Source organism: Eriocheir sinensis, chromosome 35 (assembly GCF_024679095.1).
Source record: "Eriocheir sinensis breed Jianghai 21 chromosome 35, ASM2467909v1, whole genome shotgun sequence".
In the NCBI taxonomy this organism is placed as follows: Eukaryota; Metazoa; Arthropoda; class Malacostraca; order Decapoda; family Varunidae; genus Eriocheir; species Eriocheir sinensis.
This window is the reverse complement of record NC_066543.1, coordinates 3,766,945-3,783,512: the sequence shown is the minus strand read 5'-3', so window position 1 is coordinate 3,783,512 and position 16,568 is coordinate 3,766,945. Positions and strand designations below refer to the sequence as shown.

General features: G+C 44.7%; 1 protein-coding gene across 3 annotated transcripts in view; it reads right to left on the bottom strand.

Moving 5' to 3' along the window:
• The window catches only part of LOC127007258 (nephrin-like), a 47,861-nt gene that overhangs the window by 12,950 nt on the left and 18,343 nt on the right, over positions 1-16,568 (bottom strand). Inside the window, exons 6-10 of one of the 3 annotated variants that reach the window (XM_050878000.1) lie at positions 15,961-16,105; positions 7,740-7,870; positions 5,843-5,999; positions 4,737-5,333; positions 612-839 (exon numbers count right to left, since the gene is read on the bottom strand). In XM_050878000.1, coding sequence (XP_050733957.1) covers positions 612-839; positions 4,737-5,333; positions 5,843-5,999; positions 7,740-7,870; positions 15,961-16,105 — 1,258 coding nt within the window. The remainder of the gene's footprint in view (positions 1-611; positions 840-4,736; positions 5,334-5,842; positions 6,000-7,739; positions 7,871-15,960; positions 16,106-16,568) is intronic. The other 2 variants (XM_050878002.1, XM_050878001.1) reach the window with 2 other exon arrangements.

Sequence of the window (16,568 nt, the reverse complement as noted above, 5' to 3'; positions counted from 1 at the left end):
CACTATCATCACCATTACAACCACAAGCACAACCACCATCACCACGCATGTCCCACTAGCACCACCACAATCACCACCATCGCCACCACAATCACCATCACCACTACACCCCAATTAATGGTATATCGCTCTTTTTATGTCACTATACGAGATGCATTGTGATTTTCTCTCTCTCTCTCTCTCTCTCTCTCTCTCTCTCTCTCTCTCTCTCTCTCTCTCTCTCTCTCTCTCTTTATTACTTTCTCTCTTTCTCTTTTTTGGGGAGGTCGGTCGGCCTGTATGTCCGTGTATCTAGCTGCAAATATGTGTTTCTCTGCTTGTCTGTCTGTCTGTCTGTCTGTCTGCTTGTCTGCCTCTGCATGTATATTCATTAGATTTAATTAATATCTCTGTCAGCTTCCTTGCATAATCCTGCAGTCTCTCTCTCTCTCTCTCTCTCTCTCTCTCTCTCTCTCTCTCTCTCTCTCTCTCTCTCTCTCTCTCTCTCTCTCTCTCTCTCTCTCTCTCTCTCTCTCTCTCTCTCTCTCTCTCTCTCTCTCTCAAACATACACACCCTTCCCTCTCCCTTCCTTCCCTCCCTCCCCCTCTACCCCATGACATGCACAACTCACCCTCCCCACAGAGGATAACATCTGGGCGTTCCTCACCGTCCTTGGGGGTATGGCGTGGCGGGGCTTGGGGCAACTTAACCCCTTCGGCGGCGACATGGCGGAGAATCTTGTCCCTGCGTGATTCCCCCTTGAGCTTCATCACCACCACCACCACGACGGCCACAATCACCAGGGCGCCCACCACCCCGATCAGCACCCCCAGCACTGGAGTGATGGGGAAGATGTGTACTAAAAGGGGGAGAGAGCGGGACGGGGTGTTGGTTAGCCCGTGAGGGAGGAGCTGCGGCGTCATGTTATTGAATCAGACAGGAACGAGGAGAAGTAGAAAGTACAACAACAAGAGGAAGAGAATATCAAGAACATAATGAGGAGAGAAAAAGTATCGTGCAATGGTTTCCTGGTTATCAATATCAGAGAATACAAAGAAGTAGTGTTTGAAAAGAACGTATTAGGAGAAAAGAAGAGGATGAAAATAAGAAAGTAAGAAAAAGAAGAGAAGGAAGAGGCAGAAAATGAGGAATAGGTACAATATTTCGTTATTTATTATCAGACATGACAAAAGAATAGTAGAAGAAGAAGATTAAGAAGAAGAAGAAGAAGAAGAAGAAGGAGAAAAATAATAAGTAATGCAGTATTATATCGATTTCTTGTGGTTAATCTTTTTTCTTTTTTACTAAGAGTTAGTTGGTTTGTTGTTGTCCCTGAGAAATGTTATAAGAAGATATACAAGAAGAAAGAACAAGAGGAAAACGATGAACCAGGCGAATGAGCTGCTTGTAACTACCAACTATAAGCTAAAGAACTCATAAATATGAAGGTTTCAAAGCTGACATGCAAGGCGACGAAGGGTAACTGTACAAAATAAACAAACCATAAATAAATCTAAGGAGGCAGACTGCTGTAATTAAGGAGCCATGAAGCTATTTTTTGTACAGCACTTTTAATGGATGGGTTTAATTCCTTTACATTACTTTTGCGTTTACTCTTTGATTTATAGTTTCGTTTTGTTGCTTTCATGCTTTTTGGGTCTTTTTCGTATTACAGGGAAGAGGTAACCGTAACCCTCAAGTTTTCATTCCCGTTCAATTTCTGGAAGTACATTTTTCCTTTGTAGTTTCGGTGCCTGTTATTGTTTCGTAGAAGTGTTCGCCGTTTGTGTGGCTCGAGGCGTTCTCATCAGGAATCGCCAGGGTATTCATTGCTCATGTCTTTCAGTGTGATAAATGCGCCTTTTGGGATAGATTTAGTTTCCATTAGTGGCTGTAGGAATGCGTATGCGCCAAGAGATAATCAGTTGTGTGTCATAGTCGTTGTTTATGTGCGTGTGTGTGTGTGTGTGTGTGTGTGTGTGTGTGTGTGTGTGTGTGTGTGTGTGTGTTGACGTGTGGGTTTTACGAAAAGAATACAAGATCAGTCTGTCATCAAGAAACGCCAGCATTTTTTCGATACCGTTTCAAGTCATGTCTAAACGTATTGAAGATGTGGTGTAAGTGGTGATGATGGTGGTGAACCCCGAGTGATGATTGTAATGATGGTGATGATGATGATGATGATGGATGTTGTGAGGGATTGTAGTTCTTCATCTGTACAGGAGAGGCAAAGTGAAAAGAAGTAGGCCTATCAGTGTATGCCTTGGTGGAGGGGATGAGAGAGACGGCAACCGAAAAGAAGCAGGAAATAGAAAGTTAAATTAAATGAAAGAATAAAAGAAGAAAAATATGGAAAGCTGAAAGAAATAGGACGAAAGGGAGAAAAGTGGATGATTGAAAGGAAAACGAGAAAAAGAAGGAGAAAAAGAAGACGAAGGAGAAGATGATGATGATGGAGAAAATAATGTAGATGAAAAAAAAAACAGAGGAAAAGAAAAGAACAGGAAACAAAGATTATAAAAAGGGCTGAAAAGAAAAAAAATGGATCGGGAAATAAGAGAATGACGATAGAAGAAGAAAAAAACAAGGAAAAAGAAAACAAGAAAGAGGAAAAGACAAAGAAGAAGTAAACGAGAAGAGGAGAAGAGGAAGAGGAGAAGAGGAGGAAAAGGAAGAGGAAGAGACAGACAAGCACTCCAACTAATCCTCTTCCTCTACCCCGCCACTCTTTACCCCGAATAAAAGTTTCACTGTGTCGGGGATGCGCTGAGCTTGTTCCGAGTCTTCGCTGTGCTCTGAGGGGGAGAGGGGGGGGGGAGAAGGAAGGGGGAGAGGAGGAGGGACGAGGGTTGGGGGTGAGTGATAGGTAAACAAGGTTGAGGAAAAATCCGCAAGTGAGGAAGTGTTTGCAAGACTCTATACGGCGGTGGTGTAGAAGGGTGGGAGGTGGGGGTGGGGGGACTATTGACGTGTTTTTAAGGGGTAATAGTTTTTTTTTTTCTTCCGTTTCACTCTTGTTGTTTGAATAAGATCAGGAAGAAAAGTAAGAGAAGGTGTGACATTAAAAGGAGGAGTAACAACCATAAGTGCTACGTCGATTGTAACTACTTAAACTACAATATTTACTACTACTAATATTAATAATACAACTACTACTTCTACTACTACTGCTACTACTACTACTACTACTACTACTACTACTACTACTACCACTGCTGCAATGAAGTGTTGAAAAACGAAAGACAAATAAAGAAGAAAAGTTTAGAGGAAAAGAAATCTGAAAGAGACTGGCAGACAGACAGACAGACAAACAGGCAGACAGACAGACAGGCAAGCAGACAGACTCCGACAGATTCAGACACACACGCACACACACACACACACACACACACACACGGCCCGTCATCCCCCACTCCCACTCCAACTCGCCAAGGGAAAAAAAAGGACGGCGCAAGGGAATGAAAAAAAAAAAAAAATACTGAGGGAAAACTTCAACTGGACAGCCTCGACAAGACCATCAGGAGCTAAAGGGATTGGCTTGTCAGGGGGACGGGAGGCAAAACGAACGATATGGACTTAACCCACCGCACGATTCGCCTCCCTCGGCCGCCCATTCTTAAGGCCGAACTCTTCCTTCCTTATCGTCTTTACGGGAACCCTCGGCGGCCGATCGCGAGTCCCCGGCGTCGTTAAATATGCAGGGGGGAGTGAGGACGCTACTTGCCAGGCTGCCACGCTAATGCTCCCGCGGAAGACTGGCCAAGATCACCCGCGGAGACAGACAAGAGGGAGAGAGGGATGGAGGGTTGGAGACAAGGGAGGAAGGAAGGAAGGGAGGAATGAAAATAGGGGTGTGGGAGGGAGGAATATATTAATGGAGAAATGTAGACAGAAGGGAAGGAGGGAAGAAGGGAGGAATGGAGACAGGAAATGGGGAGGGAGGGAGAAAAAATGAATGAAAATATGGAGATAGAAGGGAGGGAGGAAGTAAGGGAGAAATGGGGACAAGAAAAAGGGAGGGAAGGAAAAATGAATGGAGACATGGAGACAGGAGGGAGGGAGAATGGAGAAGGATAAAGGAGGGAGGGATGGAGGGAGGGAGGAATGAAAGACGAAATGGAGTCACAGTGGAGGGAGGGAGGAAGGGAGAGATGGAGATAGGAAAGAGGGTGTGAGGAAGAAATTTGATGAAATCTTTGATGACGAAAAGTATAAATTGATGGAGTGTTGTGAACAGTGAATGCGAGTTGCTGCTGTGGGTCGGAGAGGTTGATGGCAGTATTACCTCGTGTGGTAGGGAGTGAATTTGATCAAGGTTTGGTGTGTGTGTTATGGTCTCTTTTTTTTTTTTGTATTGTTTGTTGTTTGTCCATTGTGCTGTTCAGATATACCGTCATGTGTTCTTATTTTGCTACAGAAAGAGCGTTTTTAATTCCAGTGTTGCTATAGACAGACATGCCTCTTGATACAGTAAGATACACAATAAAAAAAGGTTACACGAGTTTATCAACAGTTAACTTTGTCCTGAAAAAGAACTGTTATAAGATGTGGGATTGCCTGAAAATAAAAACAAAATCAACAAAACGTGGAACAATATTGTTAGAATAATAAATAAACAGAGCAAAGACAACGGAAAGGTATAAGTTAAGTAAATAAATAAAACTCCCCGGTAAGTGAAAGGGACGCGCGGGGCTGCATGTCGGTTGAACTGACAACTCTGACAACTCTGCGGACTTGGCCGCCGCTTTTCACTTACCCGGTCGCCCCTCAGCAGGGAGAGTGAATCCGTGAATTATTCTATTGTCGCTTTTCCCTTTGACGTTCTCGGCGTAGATGTAGAGCAGGTACTCCGCCCCCGCGCGCAGGGCGTCCACCGTGAACCTTGGCTCCTCGCTCTCCGTGAAGTTGTTAATGTTGAGCCTGATGCCCTCCACGTCTTCGAACACCTGCACCACAAAGCGCTGCGTCAGCCCGCCGTCATACCCGGGGAGGCACGACACGAAGAGCGCCTCGGTGGTCTGGTTGTTGACGGTGCAGTTGTCGAGGGGGTCAGGCTTGCCCGCCGGGATGACCTCGAAGTGACAGGGCTCCCTCATCCTTCCCACAGCGTTCTCGCCGTAACACAGGACGTCCCGGTAGTAGGAATCGTTCAGCACTCTGTAGGTGAGGACTGACGTGAGGTCCTGCGTGTGGTACTCTTCCTCCGGGATGCGCATTGAGCCGTTAGCGGTGCGGTAGAACCAGGAGAAGGTGATGTTGCCCGGCGAGCCCTTGACGTTGCACTCCAGCTTGATGTCGTCGTGCTTGGCGGCGCCGCGGAAGACTTTCTCTTTTGCCTTGCAGAATGGCACATCTGGGAGGAAGGAGATGGATGAGTTTTACGAGCCGTTATTTTCAACGTTTTTTTTTAATAAACTTTCATTAGAGTAAGTAACATTTCAAGAAGGGTGATACACTTTATGATCCGTGCATTTGCTGCTTATTCGATTTTGTTTCGTAAAAGTAAGAGAATGGTATCCGAAAAATAATATTTTTTTCACAAGATCTACTACAGTTATTGTTTAATAATTTTATTACATGATAATAAAAGTAAAGTAACTAAAAAGTTCATTGATATGTTTAAGATTCCGTTACGTAAACTTTTAATTTGCTATACCGTTTTTTGTATGACCTCAAAGATGATTAAAAGTATTTTGAGATCAAGGATATTTACGGTTGATTTAGGTATGTGTTATATAACAACAAGAATATGGCGTCTTAAGGAGGGTGACTGTGTAGCAATTATTAGATACTTATTATGTTTCGTGGCTACACTGTCATAGGCGAAGAAAAAGTTCGTGTCACGTCAGCGGCCATACTCACACATCACGTTGAGGACGATCGGCTGACTCCTGCCCAGCCCGACCTCATTGGCGGCGTGGCACGTGTAGGAGCCGGACTGGCGGCGGGTCACGTTGGTGAGCTGGAGCTCGTTGCCGCTGCGCACCACCCCGGAGGCGTCGTAGTCCACCTCCAGCAGCTGCGGGGCGGAAGGGGCCTTGGTGAGGGGACGCGTGTGGGCGGCGGTGGGGAGGGGAACTGCACATTTTTTTCAATTATGCCTTTTTATCAATTATTGTTGGCTTGGAGGACTTTTTTGATGTTAAACTAAATGAATATGCTTTGATTAGCTCTCCTTCATACATGTAAAGGAAGCATTATAAGAGTGAGTTAAGAGAAAACCTATCAATATTAATTCAGCTAATAGATTATGCCATATTTTTAGTGCAAACAATTTTCAGTTTTGCTTACATATTATGACTCACTAATCTTGTTTTTCATTAATTCTTTTTTTCGACATATCTCTCCTCGGTAATCTTCCTCATTCTCTTCTTCAAATTTCCCTTCTCTCTCTCTCTCTCTCTCTCTCTCTCTCTCTCTCTCTCTCTCTCTCTCTCTTTCTCTCTCTCTCTCCCTCCACGAACACCGTGTAACCATAAGGAGGGATGCTTCCCATTCTCCACCTAATTTAGATCTTTTGGATTCAGTCGGCGCGCCCCTCGCTGAGCCCTCCGCGTCGTTACCAGCTTCTTAGTGCCAAATATCACTCCATTTTCTCCGCCTAGATGGGGTACTTTCCTGTTCACCCAATCTCTGTTTTTTTTCCCTCGCATCCACTCCCCCCCTTTTTTTTCCTTCCTCGTTTCTATTGCTCTCTCATTTCCCTTTGCGTCTACTCTCTCTCTCTCTCTCTCTCTCTCTCTCTCTCTCTCTCTCTCTCTCTCTCTCTCTCTCTCTCTCTCTCTCTCTCTCTCTCTCTCTCTCTCTCTCTCTCTCTCTCTCTCTCTCTCTCTCTCTCTCTCTCTCTCTCTCTCTCCTCTCTCTCTCTCTCTCTCTCTCTCTCTCTCTCTCTCTCTCTCTCTCTCTCTCTCTCTCTCTCTCTCTCTCTCTCTCTCTCTCTCTCTCTCTCTCTCTCTCCTCTGTCCTCGTCCAACTATCCCTCGTTTATGCTTCTCTTTCACTTCACTATCCTCTTCTCATCCACGGTCTTACTAGTCCCTCCTTCGCTACACGCCTATATGAGGTTTGTCTCTCTTCGTCATACTATTCTCGTCCATGCTTCTCTCACACTTAACTCTCCTCACTCACTCTTCTATCAAACTCTCCCCTCGCTACGCGCGTCTAGTTCTTCCCTCTGTCCACGTCACACTTTACCTCGTTCATGCTTCTCTCACATTCACTCTCCTTGGCTCGTCCTAACCCGCTGCCTCGTTGCTGTCCCTGAACGCTCTCTTCGCGCCCTCTCCCTCCTTCGTGTCGGGCAAGAAAGGTCCGCCGACGGTCTTATAAGGCGTGAAGGTTGTTTATCAGGCGATTCTTCGACTCCAACGAGGCAAATGTAGGAGGAAACACCGGAAATTGGAGAGACGGGGGGGGGGGGGGAGAGTGAGAGAGAGAGAGAGAGAGAGAGAGAGAGAGAGAGAGAGAGAGAGAGAGAGAGAGAGAGAGAGAGAGAGAGAGAGAGAGAGGAGAGTTATGTACGCTATCAATCACTCGTACTGGTTATCTACTACCGCTACTACTACTACTGCTACTACTATTACTACTACTATCACCACCGTCACTATCCCTACCTGTCCCTAATTATCTATATCTGTATCTATCTATCTATCTATCTATTCATCTATCCATCTACCTATCTATCTATCTATCTATTTATCGCAACTTCTATAACCACTACCACCATCACCACCGCCCCACCACCACAACTGTTACTCACCTTCCGGTACCAGGTGACGTTGGAGACCTTGGGGATGGCGTCGACCTTGCACACGAGGATCACGTTCTCGCCCTCCTGCACGTCGTGGAGGTCAAGATCCGGTCCGAGCTCGAGGGTCACGTTGGGGGCATCTGCGGGAAGGTCATGTGTCTGTCGTGGGGGGGTAGGGGGGGTTGACTGTGATGGTGGTGTGGTGTTGTTGGTGTTGTTGGTGGTAGAAGTGGAGTACAGTCGCTAATAATATGGTAATGATGAGATATAATGTAGGAGTTATGTGGGGGAGTTATGCCTTCTGTAGTGGTGGTGGTTTTGTATCCATCGTATGGGTGGGTGGGTTATGATGGTGTCTTTGTTCCTGGGGTGTGGCTGTGGGTGTGGGGGTGGTGGGGGTGTGATTGTTTTAATGTTCTGGTGCAGGGGAAGTGAAGTGTGGTGTGGTATGATTCACCTGAGGAAGGAAGTGTGTTAGTGTTAGAGTGCGTGGTGGGGCTGTCTGGGTGCCGTGGTCAGAGGGGGAAGGTGTGTGTGCCTGTGTGATGTTTTAGTGATGTTGTAGTGGTGGTGATGATGGCTGTGAGGTGGCAAGGCAGGTGTTTGGGTGTTGCATGAAGGGTGGGGGTGTTGTATTGCTTTGGCGTTGTCGTTTTTCTTTTTATTGTTGTTGTTGTTGGTGGTGGTAGTGGTGATGGTGGTGGTGGTAGTGGTGATGGTAGTGGTGGTGGTAGTGTCTGTGTTGGTGTTGGTGTTTTAGTTGGTGTTGGGGATGATATTGGTGGTGTTGGTGTTCGTGTTAGTGTTGCTGTTTTCGTTGTTGTTGTTGTTGTTATTGGTGGTACAGCAGTCATTGCGTTGGTGGTAAGCTTATTGTTATTGACGTCGTGATGGCTGTACACGGCTAGAATCGTTGCCGCTCCACCGTTGCCTGTGATGGGAACGTTTTTAGGCTGTTCGAGGTAGAGGGACACAGCGTAATACTAATAATGTCATGATAAGAGTGAAATAGTGAGGGAGATTTTATTGTGTTCGTGTCGGTGTAATGTTAGCGGGCATTTTGGTGATGGCTATGTTGCATTAGTAGTGGTGGTGGTGGTGGTGATGGTGATGGTGATAGCTGTGATGATGACTGTGAAGGTGGCAGATGAGTTTTACGGTAGTGTATTGTTTTGTGAGTTTTGCTGTTTTTGCGTGAGACTCCGAGAAGAAACTATTCGTTAGTATGCTGAAAAAAAAGTTATTTAGTGACTTACCAGAGGCTCGATCAACAGCAGGAATCAGCACATGGGATAATGGTGCATGGAGTATAATGAAAAGTAAGATAATTATTGCATGAATGAGAACACCCTTATAATGCCTTAAAAAGATAAAAGAAAATAGAACGCAAAATTGTAAAGAAAGGTAACAAAGAGAATCACAAAATGAACACACAGAAAAACAGCGGCTGAAATTCAACCACAGTTTCATATGTGAGAATTAAGCACACGCAACACCACAACGAAGAGAATCAGGGACAAGAAAGCGGCCTTGGAACTTCAGAAACACAGATCCTGTTAAATTATTGCTGCATATCCTGGACACATCCGCAGGGCTCACCACACAGCAGATCCATCCACTTCCAAAGCTAATAACCCAAGTGACTACATCCTCAGATTCACGAGGATTTAGTGTGAAGGCGAGCGCAGCAGCAACAAGCCTTTTAAATCGGAGGATCACACACACACACACACACACACACATATACAGTATATTAGCCATCGTTAAGACAAGTAACAAAGGGGATAAAATACACGCGAGCGCACTTATCAGTAATGCAGAAGGAAGCTTTTAAGGAAGCAAAGAAATGAATATCGTCGAACAACATAATATCCTAATCCAGACACACCAACAATCGTTAACAACAACAACAACAACAACAACAAGAAAAAAAAAAACCGGAAGCAAAACAAAGACGTTGAAATGCGTGCGAGAGCTACATAAGTAATACAGAATGAAACTTTTAAGGAAACGGGAAGACATAAAATCGCCCAACAATGCAATCTCTTTCGTTCTCTGTCGGGTCTTCCTCTTCGGGGCGCGTCGCTGGTGTTACTACCCGGAATAGCGCTGTCCACGGCTTTGTTTGACACCAGACCGACAGAGCTTGAAAATTTACGCATTCAGTTCTTAAGTAGTTTGTTCGTGCTGTTATGTCTTTGTCTTTGCTGCGTACGTGTCAATGTGTGTGTGTGTGTGTGTGTGTGTGTGTGTGTGTGTGTGTGTGTGTGTGTCTCTTCCTCTGAGTTCAAAGGGATCATTATGTTTTTATGTATTTTGTATGTATTTTTTTCGTGTATACCGTATTCATATATTTTGCTCGCGATAGTTTTCCCTTTGAGGTGTACGTGTAATTGTGTGTTTGAGGATGAGTGAGTGTCTCTCTCGGAGCTTTGTTATTGTATGTAATGTTTATAATAATGATGTATCTTTTCGTACTCTCGTTTAAAGGGTAAAATAAAAGAGACGACACAACAACCAGAACTAAGTATTTTCATAATGATTTCTTAGTTACGAGTGAGCTGCTGTTATGCGCGTTCCTTCACCTTTGTTTATGTTTACGTATTTGTTTGTTTTTGTTTTGTTTCTTTTTTTTGGGTGTGCGAGAGAGAGAGAGAGAGAGAGAGAGAGAGAGAGAGAGAGAGAGAGAGAGAGAGAGAGAGAGAGAGAGAGAGAGCTGATGTTATTCCTGTTCCTCTACCTCGGCTCAGCTTTGTTTACGTTCTTGTTGCTACTGCTGGAAACGCTGCAATAGTATGTTAACGTTATTTTTTTTTTTTTTTATGTTTAAAAGTCCGTGTGCAAGGGAACGAGAGAGAGCTGATGTTATTCCTGTTCTTCTACCTCGTCTCCCCTTTGTTTACGTTCTTGTTGCCACTGCCGGAAACGCTGCAATATTATGTTTACGTTCAGTTGTTTGCGGAGGAAGAACGGCCAACAGCAGCGAGGGATTATTAATTGCTGCGTGCACTCGTGGTTCGCGGGTGCATTTGTGTGTGTTGGTAAGCACGTGAGTAGAAACGCATGGCCGGGCAAACAGATGGTGGTCGACTGGGCACGCGAAAAGAATAAACTCTCGAGCATATTTTAAACTGTTGAACAAAGAATTTAGTGACGTTCATATGTGTGTGTGTGTGTGTGTGTGTGTGTGTGTGTGTGTGTGTGTGTGTGTGTGCACTAAGGAGAAGTCTCACGCAATACACAACTAAACACTCTGGAGGAAATTGTTCTCTCTTACACCCACTCGTCTCTTAACCCTGCCTCCTCCTCCTCCTCCTCCTCCTCCTCTTCCTCTTCCTCCTCCTCCTCGGCTCTTCCAAAGGCCTCTTACACACACCCGGCGAGTCCTTAGCCAGAAATTGCGTGGAGGCGGCGGTTGTCTTCTCTGTTTTATTATAATGCATCGTGTGTGTGTGTGTGTGTGTGTGTGTGTGTGTGTGTGTGTGTGTGTGTGTCTTTGTTTATTTGAGAGAGAGAGAGAGAGAGAGAGAGAGAGAGAGAGAGAGAGAGAGAGAGAGAGAGAGAGAGAGAGAGAGAGAGAGAGAGAGAGAGAGAGAGAGAGAGAGAGAGAGAATTCCAAACAAAGAGACTGAAAATCGGGTCAAAACTTTGATCTCGAAACATCCGCGGATTAGTCTTTGCCTTACTCTGTTACGAAGTTGAGCCGGGTGCTTGTTTTCCGACCGGGGGGGAGGGGGGGTCAACGGGGGTACTGAGGGGGGAGAAGGGATTAGAGGAGAGGACGGAATCTTGAGGCTGACAACAAGGGGAAGGGCTGATAACAAAGAGAAGAGCCTTTGTTGTGGGCTGAGAAGAAGGGGAGTTTGGCAAGAGGAGGAGGAGGTGGTGGTGGGTGAGGGGAGAAGTGGGTTGCTGCAGTGAGGGGAGTAAGAGAAAAAGAATCTGCTTTATCTGGGACACAAGAGATGAGGAGCGAGGGGAAAGGTCTGCTCTGGTATTAAGGGAAGAAGGGAAAAGTAAAGGGTATTAAGGGAAGAAGGGAAAAGTAAAGGGTATTAAGGGAAGAAGGGAAAAGTAAAGGGTATTAAGGGAAGAAGGGAAAAGTAAAGGGTATTAAGGGAAGAAGGGAAAGGTAAAGAAAAGCATCCGTGTTTGTATCAGAGGAAGAGGAAAAGAGTGGGAAGAAGGCGAAAAGAAGGACGAAGAAAACTGTTGTGGAGGAAGATGAGGAAAGTAGGAAAAGGAATAAAAAGTGGGTAAAGATGGGAAGTGGAGGAAGAAGGAAGGATGAGGGACGTAATTGGATAACGAAAAAGACGCAGGTGGAGGAAGAGGAGGCAAATAGAAAGAGGAATAGAAAATTGGTCGAATAGGAAGATGAGGAAAGTAGGAAAAGGAATAAAAAGTGGGTAAAGATGGGAAGTGGAGGAAGAATTAAGGATGAGGGACGTATATTGGATAACGAAAAGGAAAACGAAAAAGACGCAGGTGGAGGAAGACGAGGCAGGTAGAGAAAGGAATAGAGAATTGGTAAAATGGGAAGTGAGGGGAAAGAGAGACTTGTAGTGACAGAAGTCGGTATATAACGTTCACAGAGCAAGAGAATATTTGAAATGTATCACAAAGCCTTTTATTAATGCATTGTGTGTGTGTGTGTGTGTGTGTGTGTGTGTGTGTGTGTGTGTGTGTGTGCGCGCGTGAGTTTGCGTGTATGCCTGCGTGTGTGTGTATGCAACTTCACTCACACACACACACACACACACACACACACACACACACACACACACACACACACACACACACGCAGACACGCACGCCGCCGGTAATGAGGATTCGAAGAGACGTTCTACGATATCAAGCAAACTTTTGGTGTGGGAAGCATTGCAGACTTTTGTCCCTGTGCTCCTGTCTCCCCTCTGAAGCCTCTCAGGTGAGTCCCGGATTGTTTACCCTCGCTAATTAACGTTCTCGGTTCTCTGAAGAGGCCAGATATGTCAACAGTGATTTTTAGGCTCTGTGGCGCTGAGTAATTGGCTGGAGAGAGAAATGCCTGTGTTGTCATCGGTACACGCTTGCTCCTGCCCTGGACGAGAGTGAATAAAGGAAGGGGAACAGAGATACAAGGCGGGGGGACGTGGAAGGCTGAGAGTGAGGAGAGGAAACAGGAGAAGAGGTGAGGAGAAGGGAGAAGAGGAGAGGAGAGGAGATGAACGAAAAATAATGGAAGGAGAAGAGGAGAAGAAACAAGAGGAGAGTAGAGGAGAGGAGAGGAAACAGGAGAAGAGGAGAGGAGAAGGGAGAAGAGGAGAGGAGAGGAGATGAACGAAAAATAATGAAAGGAGAAGAGGAGAGGAGAGGAAAGGATACGAACAGAGAAAGGAAGGAGGAGAGGAGAAGAGACGAACAGAGTAGAAGAGTAGAGAAAACGAGAGAAGAAGAGATGATAGATAAGAGAACAAATATAAGAGAATAGGAGAGGAAACAGAACAACGGAGATGGAGGGAAAGGAGGAGAAATGAGATGAGAGAGGAGCTGAGTAAGCAGATAGAGAAGAGAGAACAAAAGGAGAAGAGAAGAAAAGAGGAAATGAGTAAGATAAATTAGAACAGGGAAGGAAAGGAGGAGAAGAAGAGGAGAAGAGGGGAGGAGAGATGAGAGAAAAATCGTGAAGGGAAATGAGGGGAGAAGAGGAGACGTATAAGAGGAAAGAGGAGAGGGAACGAAAGGAGAGAATATGAGTAAGAGGAAGAGAAGCAGGGGAAGTCTCGAATTGGAGAGAAACGAGGACAAGGAGATCGAGGGCGAGGAGGAGGAGGAGGAGGAGGAGGAGGAGGAGGAGGAGGAGGAGGAGGAGGAGGACGAAGAAGAGCGCTGAAACGAGGACATACCAGGATTAAAGAACGAAGGAGGGGAAGAGAAAAAGTTATAGACGCTTGAAACTGCCCAGAATAAACGAGAGTGACCATAAAAAGAGTTCGATTCTATACCATAAGTAATACACGTCAGCGAGTGAATGAGTGAATGAATGAGTAAAATGTGAGTGAAAGTGTGAGTGAGAGTGAGTGTGAGTGCATGGTTGAGCGAATAAGGGGGTGAGTAATTGAGAGAATGCCTAATGAGTTTCAGTAAGTGAGTTAGTGAGTGAATGCACGTCAGCGAGTGAATGAGTGAATGAACGAGTAAAATGTGAGTGAAAGTGTGAGTGAGAGTGAGTGTGAGTGCATGGTTGAGCGAATAAGGGGGTGAATAATTGAGAGAATAATGAGTTTCAGTGAGTGAGTTAGTGAGTGAGTGAGTGCATAGTGTGAGTTCAGTCAGTGAGTGAGTAAGTTAAGAATGCGGGCGAGTAAGGGAGCAAGTGAGTGAGTGAATGCGTGCAGGACTGAGTGAGTTAGAGAACTGACTTTGTCGCTTATAAAATATCAGCGTGGAAGGGTATGTTAGTGGCCTGTTTCCGTGCCCTCCACTCCGCATTGTGACATCCATAATCATCAGGTGGATGCTGTGGATTGTCTGGAGGGCGGACGGAGATTTGAGGAGGAAGGAAAAAGAGGTGAGGGAAACTAAATGGATTTGTCATACATAGCCCGTTATGTTTTTGTTTTTTAATTTTCAGTGCTAAGTCAGTCTGAATACCCTTGAAAAATAAATATCATTGTACATTTGGATTTGCAAAGGGACGTATATTGGGTAACGAAAAGGAAAACGAAAAAGACGCAGGTGGAGGAGGACTAGGCAGGTAGAAAAAGGAATATAAAATTGTTAAAATGGGAAGTTTTTTTTTTTTTTTTTTTTTTTTTTACAGCTAAGGAGACAGTTCAAGGGCGTAAGGAAAACTATTAAAAAAAAAAGCCCGCTACTTACTGCTCCTGAATAGAGGTCAAAGGAGTGTCCAAAAAGAGAGGTCAATTTCGGGAGGAGAATGAGGGACGTGCACTGATATAAAAGTCGGTAACGTTCACAGAGCAAGTGTTAGAGGATGACTGGCTTCAGGAGGCGTTAGGATAATGTAGGAGGATGAAGCTAAATGGGTGTTAAGTAGAATATTCCATCGTCTTTTTATTCTGTACGTGCGGGTATGTAGAATAAAACCAGGATTATCACTTACCCAAAAACGTATCATCCATATCATGTAAATTCTACACAGCTAGACAGACAGTATCGTGGAATAACTAGATTCCCGCCTGTAAATCTTCTTATTGTCTTTATTCCAATTGACAAAGAGCTCGAAAAAATAACAGGTAATTCGAAAGTAAAACGGACGGGTGTGCAGCGCGTGGCGTGCCGGAGCGAAAATAAAAACGTACAGCAGTGAGCAGGAAAGCGGATAAAAAGCTTATGATTATTACAGAGACTGTGTGCGAGAGAAACAAAGGCAGGAAGCAGGTACGAATATGCGATCACAGTGAGGCGGATTGAGTTTCATTACCAAAACACTACTAATATATTTATTGAGAGACGTCAGAGGGAAATGAGTGCAGTGATAAAAGCTTTTATATTATATTAATAGTGGCAATATTAAGTGAGTAATTAATAGAAATGCTCAGAGTAGAAAAGTGTTAAGGAGCGATAGATAAATATATGAATATAGTTGAAAGCATAGTATTTTGACTTGCTTTCATCCACAATATTTTTATTTGAAGGAGTCAACACGTCGTGTGCCCATGAAAAGCAATTATGGTAATGTTTGGTTAGGATATACAAAAAAACAGTGTACAGTATACGGAAAATGTAGGAAATCGAAAATACGAATATGGAAGAGAATAAAAGTTAGAACGGAGAAAATGGTAAAGATGAAACATGTAAAAACACAAAAACAAATTCGGAGTCAATTTAAAACACCGCAAAATATAACAGAAAATGCTAAAAACACCAACTAAGAAAAGCATAAACTGATAAACCCACAAAAAGCGCCAGAATAACCAGGAAACACGCCCGGAAAACAGAATAATACAAACTCACCCAAACACTAAAAAGCAAAACACAGCTCCGGAAGCAAAGCCACGAAGATCAAATAAAAAAAAAAACACAAAAAAACTAAGCAAAACAAAACAAAGAAGAAAAGAAGAGAGGAACAGAAAGAGAAACAGCAAAGAAATATAAATTAGGAAACCACAAAGGGCAAAAAATAAGATGGAAAAATAAATTACAAAGAGCTTCTGATGCTTTGAGGGAGGGAGAGAATCTAGACCCGCTTGACAGAGACTCTGATTCCTCCTCCGTAACTCACAGTGAATGTCGAGCGGCCAGGACTCCACGAGGGCCTTGTGCGCGATGACCGGCGACTCGGCCTGGCACCGCAGCAGCTCCCCGGCGTGGCGCACCTCGGGTCTCAGGTGAAGTGTGCTCGTCGTCACGTTCCCGTCCCACACGTTCTAACGGGGACCAGGCGAAGGGCGGCGATGGAGGGTGTTAGCGGGCGGGACCAGACGAAGGGAGGCGGTGGAAGGTGGTGTTGGGGGGAAAAAGAGCTGAGGTTAGATGGCATATCGGTAAGATAGTTAATAATTTATAGCAGTGCCAGATATCGCTTTGTCCTGTAGCTTACGGTTCATAGGAAAAAAATACTAAGACGACAGGTGAGATAGCTAACTTAGTGAACTTAGGGAAGGTGTTTGCGTGTTTGTCATAGTGGCACGTTAATTCTAAAACTAACATTGCTAACAAGGTGATAGTTAATAATTTATAGCAGTGCCAGATATCGCTTTGTCCTGTAGCTTACGGTTCAAAGGGAAATCACTAAGACGACAGGTGAGATAGCTAACTTAGTGAACTTAGGGAGGGTGTTTGCGGGTTTGTTATAGTGGTGCGTTAATTAAAAAAAATAACATTGCTAAC